Raw genomic sequence first — 23271 nt, 5'->3', positions numbered from 1 at the left:
ACCAGGGGCATCTCATGGGGTCCCCTACTGACCCCGGGCCCTCAGGCAGTGCCCGAGTTTCCAAATGGTCAGTCCGGCCCTGCCTTTGGACAATCCTTTAGATGTCAGTTTCCTATTTTATTTATAAAGGGACGTCCTACAAAAAAACAATAATGCAAAAACACAAAAACCCAAAAACACAGCCCCTCCCCCCCTTATAATCAGAACATGATAATCCGTACTGTGATTGGTGGTGGAGTTGTCACAGCGGGATAGCTGTAGTTGCTGTTCTTATAAGTCCTCAGGAACGGCTGGGCCTACAATAGAAAAAAAAAATACATTTTCATTCAGAAGACTAAAAAATAGTTACTTTGTTTCATCTTCATTGCCGGTATCCCGCCCTCCGCCGCATTCCAGCTGCAACAGTCTGGATATAAAGGATATAAATCAGGGGCGTCAAACGCAATTTCATCGCGGGTCGCATCAGCATCATGGTTGCCCTCAAAGGGCTATTGGTCTCTGTAAGACTAGAGTCCCCCCACCCCCCTTACATAAGATGTCCAGAGCACCCCCACCCCCCTTACATAAGATGTCAAGAGCCCCCCCACCCCCCTTACATAAGATGGCAATAGTCCCCCCATCACCATCAGAAGTCAGATGTTCCCCACCCTCCCTTACATCACAGTGCACCTCCCTTACCTTGTGCTGCTGCCAGGAAGAAGCTGGGGGCAGAGCTGGGAAGCAGAAAGTGCAGGGTCTGGAGGAGGACTAGAGGAGGGCCAGGGGAGGCAGAGATGAGGAGGTGCTGTGGCTGCTCAGAGAGGTATAGGATCTGTAGAAGTTCTGTCCTCCTCACTGCTACCAACTGCTGAGACTGGGAGGTGATGGGCAGAGACGAGGGGGGCCTGTGGCTGCACAGAGAGGGGCAGGATCTGTAGGATGAGTTCTGTCCTCCTCACTTCTGACAAGCTGCTGAGACTGGGGGTGGTGTGCAGAGACGAGGGGGTGATACGGCTGCACAGAGAGGTGCAGGACTGTAGGAGGAGTTCTGTCCTCCTCACTTCTGACAAACTGCTGAGACTGGGGGTGGTTGTGAGAGACGAGGGGCTGCTGCGGCTGCACAGAGAGGTGCAGGATCTGTAGGGGGAGCTCTGTTCTCCTCTCAGTTGCTGACTGGGGGGTGGTGTGCAGAGACGAGGGGGTGATACGGCTGCACAGAGAGGTGCAGGATTTGTAGGAGTTCTGTCCTCCTCACTTCTGACAAACTGCTAAGACTGGGGGTGGTTGTCAGAGATGAGGGGGTGATGAAGCTGCACAGAGAGGCGCAGGATCTGTAGGATGGGTTCTGTCCTCCTCACTTCTGACAAACTGCTGAGACTGGGGGTGGTGTGCAGAGACGAGGGGCTGCTGCGGCTGCACATAGAGGTGCAGGATCTGTAGGGGGAGCTCTGTTCTCCTCTCAGTTGCTGACTGGGGGGTGGTGTGCAGAGACGAGGGGGTGATACGGCTGCACAGAGAGGTGCAGGATTTGTAGGAGTTCTGTCCTCCTCACTTCTGACAAACTGCTAAGACTGGGGGTGGTTGTCAGAGATGAGGGGGTGATGAAGCTGCACAGAGAGGCGCAGGATCTGTAGGATGGGTTCTGTCCTCCTCACTTCTGATAAACTGCTGAGACTGGGGGTGGTGTGCAGAGACGAGGGGTTGCTGTGGCTGCACAGAGAGGTGCGGGATCTGTAGGGGGAGCTCTGTTCTCCTCTCAGTTGCTGACTGGGGGGTGGTGGGCAGAGACGAGGGGGTGATGCGGCTGCACAGAGAGGTGCAGGATCTGTAGGAGGAGTTCTGTCCTCCTCACCGCTGCCAACTGCTGAGACTGGGGGTGGTGGGCAGAGACGAGGGGGGGATGTGGCTGCACAGAGAGGTGCAGGCTCTGTAGGAGGAGTTCTGTCTCCTCTCTGTTGCCAACTGCTGAGATAGGGGTGGGGGGGAGGGAGGATGCAGAGCTGAGGCTCTCCGTGGCTACATGGAGAAGCTGGCGGAGGAGTTCTGTCCTCATTTCTGCTGCTGACTGAAACAAGGTGGGGACAGAACTGAAAGGGAAGCCACAGCTGCAGGAGAGGTGTGAGGGCCCCATGAAATAGCCTGGAGGGCCACATGAAATAGCCTGGAGGGCCAGATTCGGCCAGTGCGCCTTGTGTTGGACAGCTGTGACATAAAGGGTCCATTTTTGGAGAGCAGTGCACTGGATGTACTGACCCAACTCCAGCCAAGACGTTACTCCTAGATAGAGCGGTGAGGGGTTAGAGCCCCTGTATGATATTAATTGGGGGGATTTCCCATCACTTCCTGTCAGGACACATAATGATGAGAAATCTTTCCAATGGCCACAAAAAAAACTCACCTTATAGTAAAGTGGAGAAGGGGTCGAAATTCTGGCCTTCCTGTCCCGACAACAACAGCTCCCCCTATTTCCTGCGCTGGTGTCACAATAACAGGAAGTGAGGGAAAATCCCCCCTCAGTGGGGTCTCAGACCAGGGTACAAACCAGAAAACCCAACAATTATTTAGTTCTTCCTCATTCTATCCAAAAAAAAAAAAATTGGTCGGAGTTGGGTTTTACATTTAAATTCTACATTGCTGAAAGATCACTCCTCCTGTAGTGGGTGGAGCCTGCTTGGCCCCTCCCACAGCTATAATCTCTCTCCTTGTGCAGGGTGACTGGTCTTGTCTCTGCCTCCCGTGCAGTTTTCTGTAGTGGGTGGAGCCTGCTGGGCCCTTCCCACAGCTCTATTCTCTCTCCTTGTATAGGGTGACTGGTCTTGTGCCCACCCCCTCCTGTACTTATCTGTAGTGGGTGGAGCCTGCTGGACCCCTCCCACAGCTCTACTCTCTCTCCTTGTGCAGGGTGACTGGTCTTGGTGGGTGGAGCCTGCTGGATCCCTCCCACAGCTGTGCTTGCTGTAGTGGGTGGAGCCTGCCTGGCCCCTCCCACAGCTCTACTCTCTCTCCTTGTGCGGGGTGACTGGTCTTGTCTCCGCCCCCTCCTGTAGTTTTCTGTAGTGGGTGGAGCCTGCTGGACCCCTCCCATAGCTCTATTCTCTCTCCTTGTGTAGAGTGACTGGTCTTGTCTCCGCCCCCTCCGGTAGTTTTCTGTAGTGGGTGGAGCCTGCTGGACCCCTTCCACAGTTCTAGTCTCTCTCCTTGTGTAGGGTGACAGGTCTTGTCTCTGCCCCCTCCTGTAGTTTTCTGTAGTGGGTGGAGCCTGCTGGACCCCTCCCACAGCTCCGCTCACTGCACAGGCTATGCACAGCACTAGGATGATGTCACTGCTGCCTTTTACAAGGTAATATCTGAATATGTAAAGGCATTTGTTGCACACAAAGTGCGCTGATATCCTTTGTGGCTCTTGAGGAATATATTTGGACAAACGTTTTTGTGCCCAGAGTTCTGTTTTCTTACCTGAGTCGGGCACTTCAGTGGAAGACTGGCCGCTAGGTCCAGAGTGTCCGTTTTCTGTCCGACGGGTTCAAGCTGAATAATAAAAAAAAGTGCAGAGTGTATTTGGCTTTAGTAAATCCAACTGTCTTCCAGCTCCTAAGTCAACGTAATAGTATCCCACCATGCAAGCTACACAAAAAGGAATGACTTAGAACTGCAGCGGAATGGTCAGAACACAACTCTCCATGAAGGTAAGGGACACATTCCATGGGCTGGCTGGTGGTGACCTTGTGAGGTGATATGTGGAAGTCTACACCACTTGAACCATATAATGTGGTCACAAGACACCTGGTGACCAGGTCACTCCTTTGGCATATTCTTTATATACAGGTTTGGATGGGCTGATGGTGACCAGGTGAGATGGTATGTGGGAGTCCACACCACATGAACCATATAATTTGGTCGTATGACTCCAAGTGACCAGGTCCTCCCTTTGACATATTCTTTATATACAGGTTTGGATGGGCTGATGGTGACCAGATGAGATGGTTAGTGGAAGTTGGCCCTCTATGAAGCATATAATGTGGTCACATGACACCAGGTGACCAGGTCCTCCCATTGACATGTTCTTTATATACAGGTTTGGACTGGTTGATAGTCACCAGTTGAGATGGTTAGTGGAAGTCTACAACACATGAACCATTTTACTTATATACAGGTTTGGATTGGCTGATGGTGACCAGGTAAGATGGTCAGTGGAAGTCTGCACCACATGAAACATATAATTTGGTTGTATGACATCAGGTGACCAGGTCCTCCCTCTGACATATTCTTTATATACAGCTTTGGATTGGCTGATGTTGGCCAGGTGAGATGGTTAGTGGAAGTCTGCCCTGTATGAAGCATATAATGTGGTCACATGACACCTGGTGACCAGGTCATCCCTTTGACATATGCTTTATATAAAGGTTCGAACTGGCTGATGGTGACCAGATGAGTTGGTATGTGGTAGTCCACACCACATGAACCATATAATGTGGTCACATGACATCAGGTGACCAGGTCCTCCCTTTGACATATACTGTACTTTATATACAGGTTTGGACTGGTTGATGGTGACCAGTTGAGATGGTTAGTGGAAGTCTACAACACATGAACCATTTTACTTATATACAGGTTTGGATTGGCTGATGGTGACCAGGTAAGATGGTCAGTGGAAGTCTGCACCACATGAACCATATAATGTGGTCACATGACATCAGGTGACCAGGTCCTCTGACATATGCTTTATATACAGGTTTGGATTGGTTGATGGTGACCAGTTGAGATGGTTAGTGGAAGTGTGCACCACATGAACCATTTTCTTTATATAAAGGTTCGAACTGGCTGATCGTGACCAGGTGAGGTGGTATGTGGTAGTCCACACCACATGAACCATATAATGTGGTCACATGACATCAGGTGACCAGGTCCTCCCTTTGACATATGCTTTATATAAAGGTTCGAACTGGCTGATGGTGACCAGGTGAGGTGGTATGTGGTAGTCCACACCACATGAACCATATAATGTGGTCGCATGACACCAGGGGACCAGGTCCTCCCTTTGACATATACTGTACTTTATATACAGGTTTGGATGGGCTGACGGTGACCACGTGAGGTGGTATGTGGAAGTCGGCACCATCTCACCTGTTTTCAGTCATCCAGCCCACAGCTTGTATATACAGAATATGTGAATGGGACGGTCTGGCCAATTGGGATCATGTGACCACGTTATTTGGCTCATGTCAAGCTCTGTCCGATGCAGATAAGAGTTGCGGCTACATTGTGTGGTCACTTGTGAGAGGCATATAAAGCCGGATGGAAGGACAGCATGTGGCTCACGAGCCACTGGCTTAATCTGAGATAAAGAACATTGGACCTGTGTGCATATACCCCCCCATATACCCTCCCCCATATACCCCCCCATATACCCTCCCCAATATACCCTCCCCAATATACCCCCCCATAAACCGTCCCCCATATACCCCCATATACCCCACCCCCCATATACCCTCCCCCCCCCCAGACCGCATACATTACCATGTTGTTCCAGAGCATCCTGGCCAGCTGGGAGTGAGACTTCTGACTGAGGTGGAAACAGTCTGGAGCGAGGTACGAGGTGTCTGGTGCCCCATTCTGGATAGAGAAATAAAACACATCAACTGCACTGCCATACAATGAGCCATGGAGCAGATTCTTGGTTGATTTTTTTAAATAATTAAAGGGAGGTTCATATTTGTCTGTTGACCTTCAGGAGATTTAGGCCCCCCCACTTGCTGACCACACCATTTTTTTTTGCAAACGCGCGGTCATGCAACAATGTACATAAATGACATTTACATCATTCCCCCCCCCCCCCCACAAATAGAGCTTTCTTTTGGTGGTGGTTGATCACCTCTGCGTTTTTTTATTTTTTGTGATATAAACAACAAACCCAACATTTAAAAAAAAAAATCATTTTTTTTTAATTTTTTACTTTCTGCTATAAAACATACCCAAAAGAAAAAATTAAATTGCTTTATAAATTAAGGACATTATGGATTCTGCTGCATATTTTTGGTAAAAAAAAAAATCCCACTAACCCAGTGGTGGGCAACCTTTTTTTTCAACTGAGCCAAATCTCGCCAAAACCACGATTTAAATTTATTTTGAGAGCCACATTTTTAAAACTGAAAATACATCTCCCATATAGTAATTCATCCCCCATAGTAATTCATCCCCCATAGAGTAATTCATCCCCCATATAGTAATTCATCCCCCATAGAGTAATTCATCCCCCATATAGTAATTCATCCCCCATAGCAATTCATCCCCCATATAGCAATTCATCCCCCATATAGCAATTCATCCCCCATATAGTAATTCATCCCCCATATAGTAATTCATCCCCCATATAGTAATTCATCCCCCATATTAATTCATCCCCCATAGTAATTCATCCCCCATATAGTAATTCATCCCCCATATAGTAATTCATCCCCCATAGTAATTCATCCCCCCATAGTAATTCATCCCCCATATAGTAATTCATCCCCCATATAGTAATTCATCCCCCATATTAATTCATCCCCCATAGTAATTCATCCCCCATATAGTAATTCATCCCCCATAGTAATTCATCCCCCATAGTAATTCATCCCCCATATAGTAATTCATCCCCCATAGTAATTCATCCCCCATAGTAATTCATCCCCCATATAGTAATTCATCCCCCATATTAATTCATCCCCCATAGTAATTCATCCCCCATATAGTAATTCATCCCCCATATAGTAATTCATCCCCCATAGTAATTCATCCCCCCATAGTAATTCATCCCCCATATAGTAATTCATCCCCCATATAGTAATTCATCCCCCATATTAATTCATCCCCCATAGTAATTCATCCCCCATATAGTAATTCATCCCCCATATAGTAATTCATCCCCCATATTAATTCATCCCCCATAGTAATTCATCCCCCATAGTAATTCATCCCCCATATAGTAATTCATCCCCCATATAGTAATTCATCCCCCATATAGTAATTCATCCCCCATATAGTAATTCATCTCCCATATAGTAATTCATCCCCCATATAGTAATTCATCCCCCATATAGTAAGTCCCCCCCCATATAGTAAGTCCCCCCCCATATAGTAAGTCCCCCATATAGTAATTCATCCCCCATATAGTAAGTCCCCCCCCATATAGTAAGTCCCCCCATATAGTAAGTCCCCCATATAGTAATTCATCCCCCATATAGTAAGTCCCCCCTGTGTCAATTCACTTACCTTTGCTCCGCGCGTTCCTCTCGCCGTGCTTCCCGCGCCGTTCTGGTCTTCAGGGCGGACTGTGAGAGGAGAGGAGTTCGTCACGCTGCCCCGCCTACATCCTGGCTGCCCCGCCTACATCCTGACAGCTGCAGAGTCCTGACTTTTGGGGCGGCCGCCCGAGAGGAGGGAGGGGAGCGGGCGGCCGTCCGAGAGGAGGGAGGGGAGGGGAGGTGAGGGGGCGGCCGCCCTGCACACGCCCGTCCGAGAGGAGGGAGAGGAGGGAGGGGAGCGGGCGCCCGGCACACAGAAGAGCCGCATTTAAGCTTGTAAAGAGCCGCATGTGGCTCGCGAGCCGCGGCTTGCCGACCACTGCACTAACCGTATATTGAGTGCTTTGTGAAAACATTATGGTGACTACAAACTATGGGATGCCTAATGCCGGCCACACACGGGTCAAATTCTGAACTCATTTTATTTAGAAAATTGGAAATTTTGTGCCTTTGGTCACCCGATGGCGCCACCATTCATTTCGAAATTCAACAAACCGCGCCTTCAATTTCTCCTCGTGTTGCTACAGAAAGGGATTTTCGTGGCCAAGAATTTTCTTTTCTTTCCAGGTCACAGCTTTATATTTCTTGCACGATACTCCCGTCAATGATTCGTTTGTTTTTCAAAAAATTTCATGCCCGATCACTTAAATTCGACGATCGCTTGAAAATCGACCGTTGCTGTGACCCACTAATGTTGCGAAATTCGAACGAAAATACTTAGAAAGATTTTCAAAAGAAAATTATTTCGGAATTAAACCCGCGTATAGCCGGCTTTAGGCCAGCCATACGTGGGTCAAAATTCGACCGATTTTTATTCCGAAAATCGGACCTAAGAATAATCGGCCAATTTTCGCTCTGTTAGTGGGTCAATGGCACCGGCCAATTTTCATGGTTCCTCCCCTTTTCGGCGATCGGGCATGTTGGAAAATTTGTGAACGACCGATTTTTGACTCAATGATAGTCAAATCGTACGATCGTTTTTCCAAAAAGAATATGCGCATGAGTCGTGACCTGGAAGGAACAGAATTTTCGCCTGTTATATGGGGTGAACTTTATGACTCGGTTGGCCGATTTTCAAAATCATTGATGGCACCATCGGATTACCGAGCGAACGACGGTTTCGATTTTTGGACGAAAAATCGTTTAGAATTCAAACCATGTATGGCCGGCATTAGGCTTATGCAGGCCATAGATGGGTCGAAAATCGTCCGTTTTAAAAAAAAAGAAAAATCGGTTGTTCAATAGGCCGACGTTACCACCAATGGTAAAACAAATCAGCCGATTTTCGTCCCGTCTACGGCCGGCACTTTTACTTCTGTCCCTGCAGAGAGCTCCACTATTATATTTGACATGAAAAAGTCTTGCGGTTGCAACAATGTATCTATTTGTATCCATTTTGGATACAGATGTTTTTATTCAGATACAAATAGATACATTGTTGCAACCGCAAGACTTTTCATATAAAATATAATAGAGGACTGGAATTCTTCCTCTTCTTCGTTTTCTTCTTCTTGCAGGTCAGGGCTCATGCGCAGATTTTTTATCTGTAAAAACGATCGGCCGATTTGCCCATCATTGCCGGGAAAAATCGGACGATTTTTTTCCAACCTTACCGATAAAAAAAAAATGTGCCAAAACCCCGAAAATCGGCCGACCAATTAACCCATTAACAGTGTGAAAATCAGCCGATTTTTTTTTCGGCTGAAAAATCTGCCAATTTTTGACCCGTCTATGGCCTGCATTAGGTGGCAGACTTTATTACAGATCAGGAGGTAGTTGAACGGCACTTTGAGGTGTTCCGGAGGCGTTACTACCACCTCTCCCAAATGCCTGGTATTTTTTGTGTCCATCCCATATTGAAATATCGGGCTGTAATCACGTGCCAGGTGCTCCACTGACTTCAACGAGCGTGTTGTTGGCAATCAGCGCCAACTGGCAAACGAGAGACTCCAAGGTAAATTTGCAACACCGCAAAGCATCGTCTTTCCCCCGGCAATGCGAACCGACCAGGGCGGACATCATAAACATCTGTAGGTAGGTAGTCAGGGGCCATGAAGGCGCAGATTAAGTGCTCCTTGGTCAAATGGGGGAACTAAGTCTTGGTACATTGGAGTGCCATTCCAAATAGCAATGATTCCGGCCTAGAGGGAAATTCCCATTGACCTGGGAACCCTGTGTAATGTTTTTCCTTCTTAAAGCAAACCAAATCACACTCTATGCAGGCCATAGACGGGTCGAAAATCGGCCTATTTTTGCAGTGTTAGTGGGTTAATTGGTCGTCCGTTTTTCGGGGTTTTGGCACATTTTTTTTCATCGGTAAAATTGGAAAAAAAATCGTCCGATTTTGCCGATTTTCCCGGCAATGATGGGAAAATTGGCTGATCGTTTTACCGATAAAAAATCTGCACATGAGCCGTGACCTGCAAGAAGACGAAAAAGAAGAAGAAAGAGAAGAAGAAGTAAAAGAAAAAGAGGAAGAAGAAAAAGAAAAAGAAGAAGAAAAAAGAAGAAGAAGAAGAAAAAGAAGAATTCCAGTCCGCTATTATATTTGACATGAATAAGTCTTTCGGTTGCAACAATGTATCTATTTGTATCCGAATAAAAACATCTGTATCTGAAATGGATACAAATAGATACATTGTTGCAACCGAAAGACTTATTCATGTCAAATATAATAGCGGAGCTCTCTGCAGGGACAGAAGTAATTAAATGCCGGCCGTAGACGGGATGAAAATCGGCCGATTTTTTTTTACCGTTGGTGGTAACATCGGCCTATTGAACGATCGATTTTTTTTTTTTTAAATGGCCGGTTTTTTGACCCGTCTATGGCCTGCATTAGGGTTCTGAGGATGCAGCTTTTATTCATTTTTTTTTTTTTGGTAAAAAAGATAAAGGTTGAGCAATTACCGGCAGATATGGAATCTCGGTGTGACGGAAAAACGGCTGCAGAACCACCGTGAAGCTATCTTTTGTGTCGTATCTTCCAGAGTTGATCAGTTGCTGCAGACTAGACTGTGGTATGAGAAGAAACATCATAGGAACATGTTATTATTTCTAGTCCAGGCGCACCAATTCTGGTCATAGGAAGGGCGGGGATTGGCAGAATTCAATATTTGTCTACCAGACCTTGTAATTACACCATATGGCATGTGGACACCTGACTATCACATCTATAGAACCTTGTTGGACATTCCATTCCAAAACCATGGACATTAGGATGGAATTGCCCCCCCCCCATCCTCAACTACCATTAATGTGGAGCTGTGACCTCCCTCATTTCCATTGATCTGGAGTCCCCCTTCCTCCCATAGTCATTTATATAGGATAGGACCCCCGACATGGCTACAACATCCTCCACTTATCTGGGAGGATTTTCCTATTTGTTGAGGATTGTTTACTATTTGTGAGGTCAGGTGCTGAGGCTGAATGAGAAGACCTGGCTCACATGTTGTGCTGCAGGTTGGGCGCCAAAAAAATAAAGACCTGGCTTTCAGAGGATGTTACAATCCATCCCAAAGGTGTTTAGTTGGGTTGAGGTGCTCTCTGCAGGACACTTGAGTTCCTCCACACCAAACTGGTCAAACCATGTCTTTATGGAGCTGGGTCCACTCTTCTGGGAAGGCTTGCAGAGGACGTTACAATTCATCCCAAAGGTGTTTAGTTGGGTTGAGGTGCTCTCTGCAGGACACTTGAGTTTCTCCACACCAAACTGGTCAAACCATGTCTTTATGGAGCTGGGTCCACTCTTCTGGGAAGGCTTGCAGACGACGTTACAATTCATCCCAAATGTGCTTAGTTGGGTTGAGGTGCTCTCTGCAGGAGTACTTGAGTTCCTCTACACCAAACTGGTTAAACTATGTCTTTATGGAGCTGGGTCCACTCTTCTGGGAAGGCTTTCCAAAACTTTTGGAATGTGTCTGTTGGGATTTGTGCCCATTCAGCCAAAAGAGCATTGGGGAGGTCAGAGAATTATGTTCTTCCCAAAGATGTTCAGCAGGGCTGAGCTCAGGGATCTTGAACTCCTCTAATCCTCTGGAAAGGTTTTCCACAAGATTTTGGAGAGTGTCTGGGGAAATGTTTATGCATTTTTTAGGTTGGGTACTGACGTTGCATGAGAAGACCTAGCTCATGAAGGTGTTGAGGTCATAGGCCCTGAAGGCCACTCAAGTTCCTCCACACCCAACTCATCAAGCCATGACTTTATGGAGATGCTGAATGAAAAGACCACATTCTAATTAATCCCAAAGGTGTTCAGTAGGGTTGTGGTCCAGAATCTGTGCTGGACATTCTAGTTCCTCCACATCAAAATGGTCAAACCATGTCTTTATAGAGCTGGCTTTGTACACAGGGGCACAGTCGTGCCGGGACAGGAAAGGTTCTTCATCAAAATGTTACCAAAAGGTTGGAAAGGCATAATTGTCTACTATGTCTTTGTATGATGTAGTAATACCAGTACACTTCACTGGAGAAACCTGAACTCCATCATTTGGAGGAAGAAGGGGGGGGGGGGTCCACGTTTTGGTTATATAGTGGATGTGATGGTCAGATGTCCACATACATTTAGCCATATAGTGCAGCTTACCCTGCCCTAGATGTAGGTTCCCAATACTGGATCTGCAGAGATATCAGGTCCCCAAGTACCTGTTTGCTTATTTGTAATTTCTGAATTTTAAATCCGTATCCAAAAATTATTCACTATACAATAAAATAAATAAACTCCCTGTGTAATGACACTCAAAAGTCCCACTTTCACCCTTGAAAGTCCAAAATTTTTTATATAAACCTTTCCAGTGTCCGTGAAATATTCCAAAAATACACAAAATCCCTAAAAACAAAGTCTAAAGAATTTGTTTCTTTTTTTTTTGGATGAAAAAAAATTCTTTAGAATTTGTTTTTAGGGATTTTGTGTATTTTTGGAATATTTCACGGACGCTGGAAAGGTTTATATAATAAAAATATTCCTTTGTAATTGCTTTTGTCAGGCTTCATATATAAAGTACAATTTGGGTTTGCTTTGAAATCTGTTGTATCCTGAGCCATCAGTCGATGGGACAAGCAAACAAAGGGACACTATTGAAGGACGAACGAGGGACCGGTCCAGTGATTGGACAGAAGAGGATAGACGAGGGAAGGAGGGACTTTGTGAGCCAATAGAAGTGCATAGGATATCCCCAGAGTAACTGCGACAGACAGAAAACTAAGATATTTCTCCTTTAAATAACAATTATTTTTATAATCCAGAAAATAAGAAATAGATTCCTTCCAATGTGGGTTATATGGGAAAACATAAATATGAGGAGAAATGTATTTATTATTCATTACAGGTACTTCTATAGCACTGCCAATTTACACAGCATATATATATATATATATATATATATATATATACACACACACACACACACACATATATACATATATACAGGCATACCTCCGTTTACAAATTTAATTCATTCTGCGGGACTTTTCATATTGCGAAAAATTTGTGAACCGAAACGCGGTTTCTCATAGGAATGCATTGTAAAGCAATTAATCAGTTCCGGAGATCAGAAAAAAAGTTAAAAAAAGTCTTATCTGTTCAAAACTCTTTATGAAGTGCATAAAGGGACATGATTAAAAAAAATTTGTAAATGCAATGAAAACCAATTAATCCGTTCCGGAGTTCAGAAAAAGTAAAAAAAAAAAGTGTTTTATCTGTTCAAAACTCTTTATAAAGTGCACTTTGAAGGCATAAATACTGTACAGGGACATGATTAGAAAAAAATATGGAAATGCATTGAGAACCAATTAATCCATTCCGGAAGTCAGAAAAAAGTAAACAAAATTCATATCTGCTCAAAACTCTTTATAAAGTGCACTTTAAAAGGAATAAATACTGTACAGGGACGTGATTAAAAAAAAAATCAAAAATGCATTGAGAACCAATTACAGGGACATGATTTAAAAAAAAAAATCGTAAATGCATTGAAAACCAATTAATCCGTTCCGGAAGTCAGAAAAAAAGTCAAAAAAAGTCTTATCTGTTCAAAACTCTTTATGAAGAGCATAAAGGGACATGATTAAAAAAAATTTGTAAATGCAATGAAAACCAATTAATCCGTTCCGGAGTTCAGAAAAAGTAAAAAAAAAAAGTGTTTTATCTGTTCAAAACTCTTTATAAAGTGCACTTTGAAGGCATAAATACTGTACAGGGACATGATTAGAAAAAAATATGGAAATGCATTGAGAACCAATTAATCCATTCCGGAAGTCAGAAAAAAGTAAACAAAATTCATATCTGCTCAAAACTCTTTATAAAGTGCACTTTAAAAGGAATAAATACTGTACAGGGACGTGATTAAAAAAAAAATCAAAAATGCATTGAGAACCAATTACAGGGACATGATTTAAAAAAAAAAATCGTAAATGCATTGAAAACCAATTAATCCGTTCCGGAAGTCAGAAAAAAAGTCAAAAAAAGTCTTATCTGTTCAAAACTCTTTATGAAGAGCATAAAGGGACATGATTAAAAAAAATTTGTAAATGCAATGAAAACCAATTAATCCGTTCCGGAGTTCAGAAAAAGTAAAAAAAAAAAGTGTTTTATCTGTTCAAAACTCTTTATAAAGTGCACTTTGAAGGCATAAATACTGTACAGGGACATGATTAGAAAAAAATATGAAAATGCATTGAAAACCAATTAATCCATTCCGGAGGTCAGAAAAAAGTCAACAAAAATTCATATCTGTTCAAAACTCTTTATAAAGTGCACTTTAAAAGCATAAATACTGTACAGGGACGTGACTAAAAAAAAATCAAAAATGCATTGAGAACCAATTACAGGGACATGATTTAAAAAAAAATCGTAAATGCATTGAAAACCAATTAATCCATTCCGGAAGTCAGAAAAAAGTAAAAAAAAGTCATATCTGCTCAAAACTCTTTATAAAGTGCACTTTAAAGGCATAAATACTATACAGGGAAAGGACTTTAAAAAAATCGTAAATGCATTGAGAACCAATTAATCAGTTCGTATAGCGAAAACAAAATTGGAAAACCGAGGCGTTATTTTCAATGGATTTTCATCCGTAAACCAAAAATTAAGTTAACCGAGGCGTCCGTACACCGAAGTAGGCCTGTATATATATATATTGTACATTCACATCAGTCCCTAACCCTCAAGGAGTGTCCAATCTAAGCCAGTTGCAGTTCATTTTGCTGTAATATGGGGATAAAAGATAGAACGCAGTCCTGCACCTGATAGCCGAGGTTGGCGTCCTTCACCACCCGCGTCTCATATGAATCCTCAGCGTACTTCAGCACACACGGGCACAGCATCCTGTACAGGAGAAAGGATACAATAATGACACAATACCATACATTCAGACAGATGAAATGCGTATAGGTCCAACAATCATGATCTATGGAGTCTATGGGATTAATGTGTGTTATATAGAGTATTATAATGCATTGTGAATGCACAGTATACAGTATATATAATATATATAGTGACCTTGGGGGATTTCTTAGCTCAGTGGTAGTGTGCAGGACTGAGTTCAGTCCACTTCAGCAACTCTATTTATGGCAGGGCTAGGAAACCTTTCAGAGGTTGAAATCTACCTGGACAACATGGAGGAAAGCAAAGACCCCCGGGAAGGGGGGGGGGGGGGGTTGTTTGGCAGAGCTCTTTAATAAAAAAAAAAAAAAAAAAAAACAACTATCAAGCACCCAATAAAAAGACGGCATGTGTCCTTGGACAATAGGTTACCACACCACTTCTTGAACTACACCTCCCAAGTGGCTAAATCGCAGCATGGGCTGATGGGAGAGACTATATGACTGAAATTGGCGGACTCGTTCTCCTGGCCCTGGGATTTCACGTGGAGCTTCAGAGCTGCTGTTCGGCACTTCAGGGGCACCACGCCAGTGCGGCCTAGCCAAGTCCAACTTCAGAAGGAGGATTCAGATGAGGTCTTTCCTCAGCCGGAGAACCATTCCATGAGTTCTACGCTGATCTGTCAACAAGGCCAGCCAACCGCGTGCTCTTCTGTGATTTGGTCGTAAGGCCTGGAACGGCTGTCCTCTTCCAGCGGAGGCTTCCTGCAGGCCGGGGTTGGTGGCCACACATTTCTATCCTGTCACTCCACTATCTACAGCAAGTAGTGCCAAACTGTCATCCCCGCCCGGCCAACGACAGCGGCCAATGTTCAGGACCCAGAAGCTGCCCGCCCGAAGATCAGTGGTCACACGGGACGCTTTGGGAGAGCACATCGAGAGATTGGAGGTGAGACTAGTTCCACTTTATCAAGCTGGAACCTGGATTATAGATCCTCAATAAAAAATCACATAACACAATAAAATAATGAGGGTAATAAGGGGCGGTTCTGGCACTAGGACAGGTCCCGGGATAGGTGAACGGACCTTCTATATCCCTCAGGACTCAACCACTTCAGCCCCAAACCATTTCCGGCACATTTTGTTTACGTGTTAAAATCAGTTTTTTTTATTTTTTGCTAGAAAATGTCTTAAAACCCCCAAACATGATAGGCCCTAGAGCAGGGGTGTCAAACTGGCGGCCCTCCAGCTGTTGCAAAACTACAAGTCCCATCATGCCTCTGTCTTTGGGAGCCATGCTGGTAACTGTCAGTCATGCCTCATGGGACTTGTAGTATGGAAACAGTTGGAGGGCCACCAGTTTCTAGAGACATTGGCGTCATAACTTTGCTGCCTTAAAGGGGCCTTCACTATACCTATCTCAGCTGTCTACCTACTGGATACTGTGACTAGTCACCATCAATTACAGGCCCCAACGTGCTGGAGAAGACATCACCTCACATCTGAAATCTGAACTGCTCGTATTTCTTCACCAATTATCTGAGACATTGGCTTAGGTAAGATGATACCTGAGTACAGGTACAACATGGGGACGTACCTCAGTGTTCCAGTGGTCCCAAGTCTCTCCCCCTTACACCAAGGTCAACACTAGGCCGGTATATTTGAATTGCACTCATTCTACATTTAGGCATACCCCATTCTTAGTGTTCATCCATTAGTTTGAGCTCAAGTTCAGTTATCGCGATTGATGCGAAGGTTGTCACTGACATACAAGAAGCAGCTTCAGAGGTTCATCTGGGAAAACTGTTCATTTACCAATCCAATCCTCTATTGAATACAGTGATTCGCTTTGGTAACTTGAACCCCCTTCTCGTTTCATTAATAAAGTGATGTACCTGCAATAAAAATGTCTGAACCTAAAGTGTCAGAGGGGTTGAGAAGCTTGCAAGGTCAAGGCAACAAATGGGGACAAGCATCCACTAGTGGCCCCCATGGGGGTAGTGCCACATTTGGGGGCTCGTCTGGGATGTCTCCGACTGATAGCGCTAGCAAGCTGCACTACGGGCTCCTCAGCTCTTTGTAAGTTCCCATTCCCAACTTCCTTTCCTTTCTCCTGTCCATAAGGAGCAGAATGAGAGCAAAACCTAGATGAGTATGTGCAGCTGGTGGGGCAGCATGAAGGAGAGCTTGTTCTGTCCTGCATGAGACAATATATAATATATTGCTGACTATAATCAGTGTGACGAAGGAGTGCAGCGCGCTATCATCTGACTTACATTGAAAGGACAGCCGGACAGTTCACATCACTGTGCAACACGCCCTCTCTGAGCGGGAAGATGTCCATTACGTCCACCAGGTTGACAAATGCCCGGGGGATCTGAAAGAGAGAAGTGAGAGGAGAGTGAGAGGAAGAAGAGGAGAGAGGGAAGGAGTGGAGAGGAGAGAAAGTAGAGGAGAGAGGAAGAAAAAGGATAGAGAGGAGAGAGGAGGGAGGGAGGGAGAGAAGGAGGGAGGGAGAGAGAGAGAGGGGGGAGGGGGGAAGAGAGGAGAAAGAAGAAGTGGAGAGGAGAGAGAGGAGAGAGAGGAAGAAAAGGATAGAGAGAGAGGAGAGGAGAGAGGTAGGGAGGGAGGGAGAGAGGGAGGGAAGGAGAGAGAGGGAGGGAGAGGGAAGAGAGGAGAAGGAAAAAGTGGAGAGAAGAGAGAGAGAGAGAGAGAGAGGAGAGAGAGGAAGAAGAGGAGAGAGAGGAAGAAGAGGAGAGGGAAGGAGAGGAGAGGAGTGGAGAGGAGAGAGGAAGAAGATGAGAGGGAAGGAGTGGAGAGGAGAGAGTAAAGGAGAGAGGAAGAAAAGGAGTGAGAGAGGAGAGAGAGAGGGAGAGAGGGAGAGGGGAAGAATAGGAGAAGGAAGAAGTGGAGAGAAGAGAGAGAGAGGAGAGAGAGGAAGAAGAAGAGAGGGAAGGAGTGGAGAGGAGAGCAGAGAGAGAGGGAAGGAGGGAGGGAGATATGGAGAGAGAGAAGAGAGAGGATAGTGAGTAGAGGAGAGAGGAAGAAGTCGAGAGGAGAGAAAGAGAGAGAGAGGAGGAAGAGGAGATGGAAGAAGTGGAGAGAAGAGAGAAAAAGAAAGAGAGGAAGAAGAGGAGATCGAAGGATTGGAGTGGAGAGAGAGAGGAGAGAAGAGGGGGGGGGAGAGAGAAGAGAAAGGAAAGAAGAAGAGGAGTGGAAAGGGGAGGGAGGAGATGGGAGTGGAGAGGAGAGAGTAAAGGAGAGAGGAAGAAAAGGAGTGAGAGAGGAGAGAGAGAGGGAGAGAGGGAGAGGGGAAGAATAGGAGAAGGAAGAAGTGGAGAGAAGAGAGAGAGAGGAGAGAGAGGAAGAAGAAGAGAGGGAAGGAGTGGAGAGGAGAGCAGAGAGAGAGGGAAGGAGGGAGGGAGATATGGAGAGAGAGAAGAGAGAGGATAGTGAGTAGAGGAGAGAGGAAGAAGTCGAGAGGAGAGAAAGAGAGAGAGAGGAGGAAGAGGAGATGGAAGAAGTGGAGAGAAGAGAGAAAAAGAAAGAGAGGAAGAAGAGGAGATCGAAGGATTGGAGTGGAGAGAGAGAGGAGAGAAGAGGGGGGGGGGAGAGAGAAGAGAAAGGAAAGAAGAAGAGGAGTGGAAAGGGGAGGGAGGAGATGGGAGAGGGATGAAAGGAGAAGAGAGGAGGAGAAGGAGAGAGAATGAGAAAGAGGGGAGATAGAGAGAGGGAGGGGGGGAGGGAGGGGGAGAGAGAGGGATGAAAGAGGAGGGGTGGAGAAGAGAGGGATGAAAGGGGAGAGGGAGAGGAGAGGGATGAGAGGAGAGGGGCGTAGAGAGGGATGAAATGGGAGGGGTGGAGAAGAGAGGGATGAAAGGGGAGAGGAGAGGGGCACAACACACGTACATTAGACAATGTTCTCTTCTGGGCCGTAGTAAAATACACCATTCAGGCTCCATGCACCTTAATGGTTTTTTAAGCTCCTAGAAGCCGTTGTCGGCATTTTCTTGTTCGGCTCCTAGAAGCTAAGAGTGCCATCCTCTGTGTCCAGGCACGCTATTTTGTGCTAGAAGTGTTTTTCAAGCTTCAAAATTTAGGAGCCAAAAAAAAAATGTTTTTGTAGTTTTTGTGAGCGTTTTCCTGGCAGAAAAAAAAAGCTAAACTTTTCTAAACGCTACTAAAATGCTCCTAACAGCTTTTTTTCCAGCCTGCATTTCTGTCATTTGGTGGAGGCGGACACATCACTGGAATCTGTCTGTTTCTGGTGTTGGTCTATTACATAAACGCTACTACAAGCCAGCATCAAAATGCTGTTATCAACGATTTTCATCCAGCGTTTGTGCATGGAGTGTGCATGGAGTGTGTATGGAGTGTGCATGGAGCCTAAATGGAGCCGAGGAACATAGGAAATACACACATCTTTGTATGGAGAGATATGATGTAACAATTGTAGAGAACACTCGAGGGAATTTGCAGATGCATGTAGCCATAGGGTGAATGGATGGGTGAATGGATGGGTGCAAGGATCGGCTGGATTTACCCCTGTAGGGTGTTTTTGAGCCGTTTGTCCTCTCCCGCCATTAATAAAGTTTCAGAAATGTGGAACCAACCTCATGCAGAATGTCCAAGGCCTCTCTGATGCGACTGATGTAATTCGCGGCTGAGAAGAAATTCTAAAAAAATAAAATAAAAAAGGAAACGTGTGATTGTATGTACAGCATCATTCAATACATGTAATGGAAAGGCTTTGTGTGTGTGTGGGCGGGGGGGGGGGGGGGGGGTGCACATCAGTGGGGGGGGGGGGGTCATATGGACAACTGAGTGCTTATAGTGGACCAGCACATCAGCTATGGGAATATGTAATCATCAGGATCTTCACCCTTGAATCTTAATAGTAATGCAGGGATTGCCTATTTTTATTATTTACCTTTGTATTATCTCATTGTCAGAGCCGTGTCAGGCTGGGTGTCAGGCTGGGTGTCAGGTTGATGGTCAGGCTGGGTGTCAGGCTGGGTGTCAGGTTGATGGTCAGGCTGGGTGTCAGGCTGGGTGTCAGGTTGATGGTCAGGTTGATGGTCAGGCTGGGTGTCAGGCTGGGTGTCAGGTTGATGGTCAGGCTGGGTGTCAGGCTGGGTGTCAGGTTGATGGTCAGGCTGGGTGTCAGGCTGGGTGTCAGGTTGATGGTCAGGTCGATGGTCAGGCTGGGTGTCAGGTCGATGGTCAGGCTGGGTGTCAGGTCGATGGTCAGGTTTAGTGTCAGGCTGGGTGTCAGGTTGGGTGTCAGGTCGATGGTCAGGTTGGGTGTCAGGTCGATGGTCAGGCTGGGTGTCAGGTCGATGGTCAGGCTGGGTGTCAGGTCGATGGTCAGGCTGGGTGTCAGGTCGATGGTCAGGCTGGGTGTCAGGTCGATGGTCAGGCTGGGTGTCAGGTCGATGGTCAGGCTGGGTGTCAGGTCGATGGTCAGGCTGGGTGTCAGGTCGATGGTCAGGCTGGGTGTCAGGTCGATGGTCAGGCTGGGTGTCAGGTCGATGGTCAGGCTGGGTGTCAGGTCGATGGTCAGGCTGGGTGTCAGGTTGATGGTCAGGCTGGGTGTCAGGCTGGGTGTCAGGTTGATGGTCAGGCTGGGTGTCAGGCTGGGTGTCAGGTTGATGGTCAGGTTGATGGTCAGGCTGGGTGTCAGGCTGGGTGTCAGGTTGATGGTCAGGCTGGGTGTCAGGCTGGGTGTCAGGTTGATGGTCAGGCTGGGTGTCAGGCTGGGTGTCAGGTTGATGGTCAGGTCGATGGTCAGGCTGGGTGTCAGGTCGATGGTCAGGCTGGGTGTCAGGTCGATGGTCAGGTTTAGTGTCAGGCTGGGTGTCAGGTTGGGTGTCAGGTCGATGGTCAGGCTGGGTGTCAGGTCGATGGTCAGGCTGGGTGTCAGGTCGATGGTCAGGCTGGGTGTCAGGTCGATGGTCAGGCTGGGTGTCAGGTCGATGGTCAGGCTGGGTGTCAGGTCGATGGTCAGGCTGGGTGTCAGGTCGATGGTCAGGCTGGGTGTCAGGTCGATGGTCAGGCTGGGTGTCAGGTCGATGGTCAGGCTGGGTGTCAGGTCGATGGTCAGGCTGGGTGTCAGGTCGATGGTCAGGCTGGGTGTCAGGTCGATGGTCAGGCTGGGTGTCAGGTCGATGGTCAGGCTGGGTGTCAGGTCGATGGTCAGGCTGGGTGTCAGGTCGATGGTCAGGCTGGGTGTCAGGTCGATGGTCAGGCTGGGTGTCAGGTCGATGGTCAGGCTGGGTGTCAGGTCGATGGTCAGGCTGAGTGTCAGGTCGATGGTCAGGCTGAGTGTCAGGTCGATGGTCAGACTGGGTGTCAGGCTGGGTGTCAGGCTGGGTGTCAGGCTGGGTGTCAGGCTGGGTGTCAGGCTGGGTGTCAGGCTGGGTGTCAGGCTGGGTGTCAGGCTGGGTGTTAGGCTGTAGAACCACTATAGATGTTTCTGTCTTTCCTGCTCATGATTGAAGAGACACCATCACACCCCAGTAACATGGATGGTGAGTACTTTATTTATATTTTCCCCACTATACTCAGCTGTACAAATCTGTGGTGGTGACAGGGTCTCTTTAAGGCAGAATTATGCTCGCTGCACTCATAAAGTGTCTCTACAGCTGACATCTTTTAAACGTTTTCATCCAGGTTTGGCATCTTCGTCCAACTTGACCGGCTGTCCAGCGATGACATAACTCCTGAGTAGTGATGGGCTGAACACCCCCGTTTGGTTCGCAGATAAACACCCCAACCTACAGAATGTTCGACTGTGAACTTCGACCACGAACTGAACAACTGACCGTTATCTTACCCCAGTGGTGTGTTTAGGTCTGTGCTGCCCTAGGCAACACAAAAATTGCCCCCCCCTCCATGAGAGAGTTCAATAAGTGTGAGTATGTATATAAAATATTTTTTTCTCTCTCTCCCCCTCCTCCCTCCCCCTCTCTCTCTCCCCCCTCCCTCTCACTCTCTTCACCCCTCTCACTCTCTTCACCCCTCTCCCCCCCTTTCTCACTCCCCCTTTCTCCCTCTCCCCTCTCCCTCCCTCTCTGTCTCTCCCCCTCCCTCCCCCTTTCCCTCCCTCTCACTCCCCCCCTTTCTGCCTCTCCCTCCCCTCTCTCTCTCTCTCCCTCTCTCTCCCCCCTCTCTCCCCCTCCCTCTCTCTCTCCCTCCCTCTCTATTCCCCCAATTCCTCTTAGCAAATAACACCCCCCTCAAATCCCCATTACACTTCCTAGGAAAAGTGGAGAGGAAAGAGCCGGGAGGAGGTGAGCTGTGTTGTGTTCTCTGGGCTCTCCCTCCTGTCATCCATCCAGCACATGAGACATGATCACTGATAGATCATATGGGACTGCCTGCGCACAGTATGATTACCACCCCCCTACCTCCTCCAAGGGCTGGTGCTCTCCGGACAGCAGGAAATGTGGGTAGGGGGTGGTAATCATACTGGGTACAGGCAGTCCCATATGATCTATCAATGATCGTGTCTCATGTGAGCCCAGAGAACACAACACAGCTCACCTCCTCCCGGCTCTTTCCTCTCCGCCTCTTCTCCTCTCCCTGCTCCAGGCTGTCCCCTGGTCCCAGCTCTCAGTGCAGGTGGGGGAAGGAGCTCAGCGGCCACTCAGGAACACCAGGGCACCCCCTCGATCCGGCCAGGTCTGTCTCTCCCTCCAACAGTAAAAAGAAGGAAGGAGAGGGGGAGAAACCGGCTTTCAGCTGTTGGAGGGAGAGATACACAGGGCATTGTTCTGCAACTGCCCTCCCCTACCACCCCACTCATTTTGCCGCAGCTCACCAGGTCCCTTATTCCAGGGGGCGGTGACGCCCCCCCCTAAAAATTGCTGCCCTAGGCAAACGCCACTGCTTACCGCATCTGACTATGTGATAAGATCCCGCTCAGTGACTACAATCCGGCACGAGTTCTATGATGAAGTCACGCGGTATTTTAGTAGTGACATATTCAATTATGTTTCCGCTGTCAGTGGGGTTCCCCGCTGACAGCTGAACGGAAAAAGGATTGTCAGTATTGCCCGACAATTTAAATTTAAAAAACGGCACGGGGCCCCCCCTCCCATCAAAACCAAGCCCTTCGGGTCTGGTATGGATTTTGAGGGGAACACTCATGCTCAAATATTTTAAAGAATGGCATGGGGTCCCCCCCAAAGTCCATACCAGACCCTTATCCGAGCATGCAGCCAGGCAGGACAGGAAAGGAGGGAGGCAAGTGAGCACCCCCCCCCAACCATACCTGGCCGCATGTCATCAACATGGGGGGTGCTTTGGGGCAGGGTCCCCCCCCCCCCAAAGCACCTTATCCCCATGTTGATGGGGACAAGGGTCTCTTCCCCACAACCCTGAGCGGTGCTTGTGGGAGTCTGCAGGTGGGGGGCTTTTTAGAATCCCAGATCCCCCCCCCCCATGTGAATGAGTCTGCGGTGGTACCCTAAGGCACCCATTCACAAAAAAAAGTGTGCTGTAAGTAGACAGTCTTTGACAAGTCCTTTAATAAAAACAAAACTCAAAAATTGTCCCCCGGAGCAGATTCATCATCAATCGCGATGCCCGCCGCCACCGCCGACCCGAAAAAATACACTGGCTCCCGCTGTCTGACAGCTGCACAGGGATGACAGTTCTTAAATACTGTGATGATGTCACAAGGGGGCAGGGT

At 47.1% G+C, this 23271-nt stretch overlaps 1 protein-coding gene across 1 annotated transcript in view; it reads right to left on the bottom strand.

Annotated features, from left to right (window-relative positions):
* The window catches only part of PLB1 (phospholipase B1), a 188453-nt gene that overhangs the window by 33312 nt on the left and 131870 nt on the right, over positions 1-23271 (bottom strand). The window contains exons 38-44 of the mRNA XM_089658470.1: positions 19190-19252; positions 16853-16953; positions 14499-14580; positions 10170-10274; positions 5497-5592; positions 3436-3507; positions 222-296 (exon numbers count right to left, since the gene is read on the bottom strand). Coding sequence (XP_089514596.1) covers positions 222-296; positions 3436-3507; positions 5497-5592; positions 10170-10274; positions 14499-14580; positions 16853-16953; positions 19190-19252 — 594 coding nt within the window. The remainder of the gene's footprint in view (positions 1-221; positions 297-3435; positions 3508-5496; positions 5593-10169; positions 10275-14498; positions 14581-16852; positions 16954-19189; positions 19253-23271) is intronic.

The sequence above is a fragment of the Staurois parvus genome, unplaced genomic scaffold (genome assembly GCF_062004578.1).
Source record: "Staurois parvus isolate SC_StPar_1 unplaced genomic scaffold, SC_StPar_1.0 ptg001073l, whole genome shotgun sequence".
In the NCBI taxonomy this organism is placed as follows: Eukaryota; Metazoa; Chordata; class Amphibia; order Anura; family Ranidae; genus Staurois; species Staurois parvus.
The sequence above is the reverse complement of the archived record's forward strand: the minus strand, read 5'-3'. Positions and strand labels throughout refer to the sequence as shown.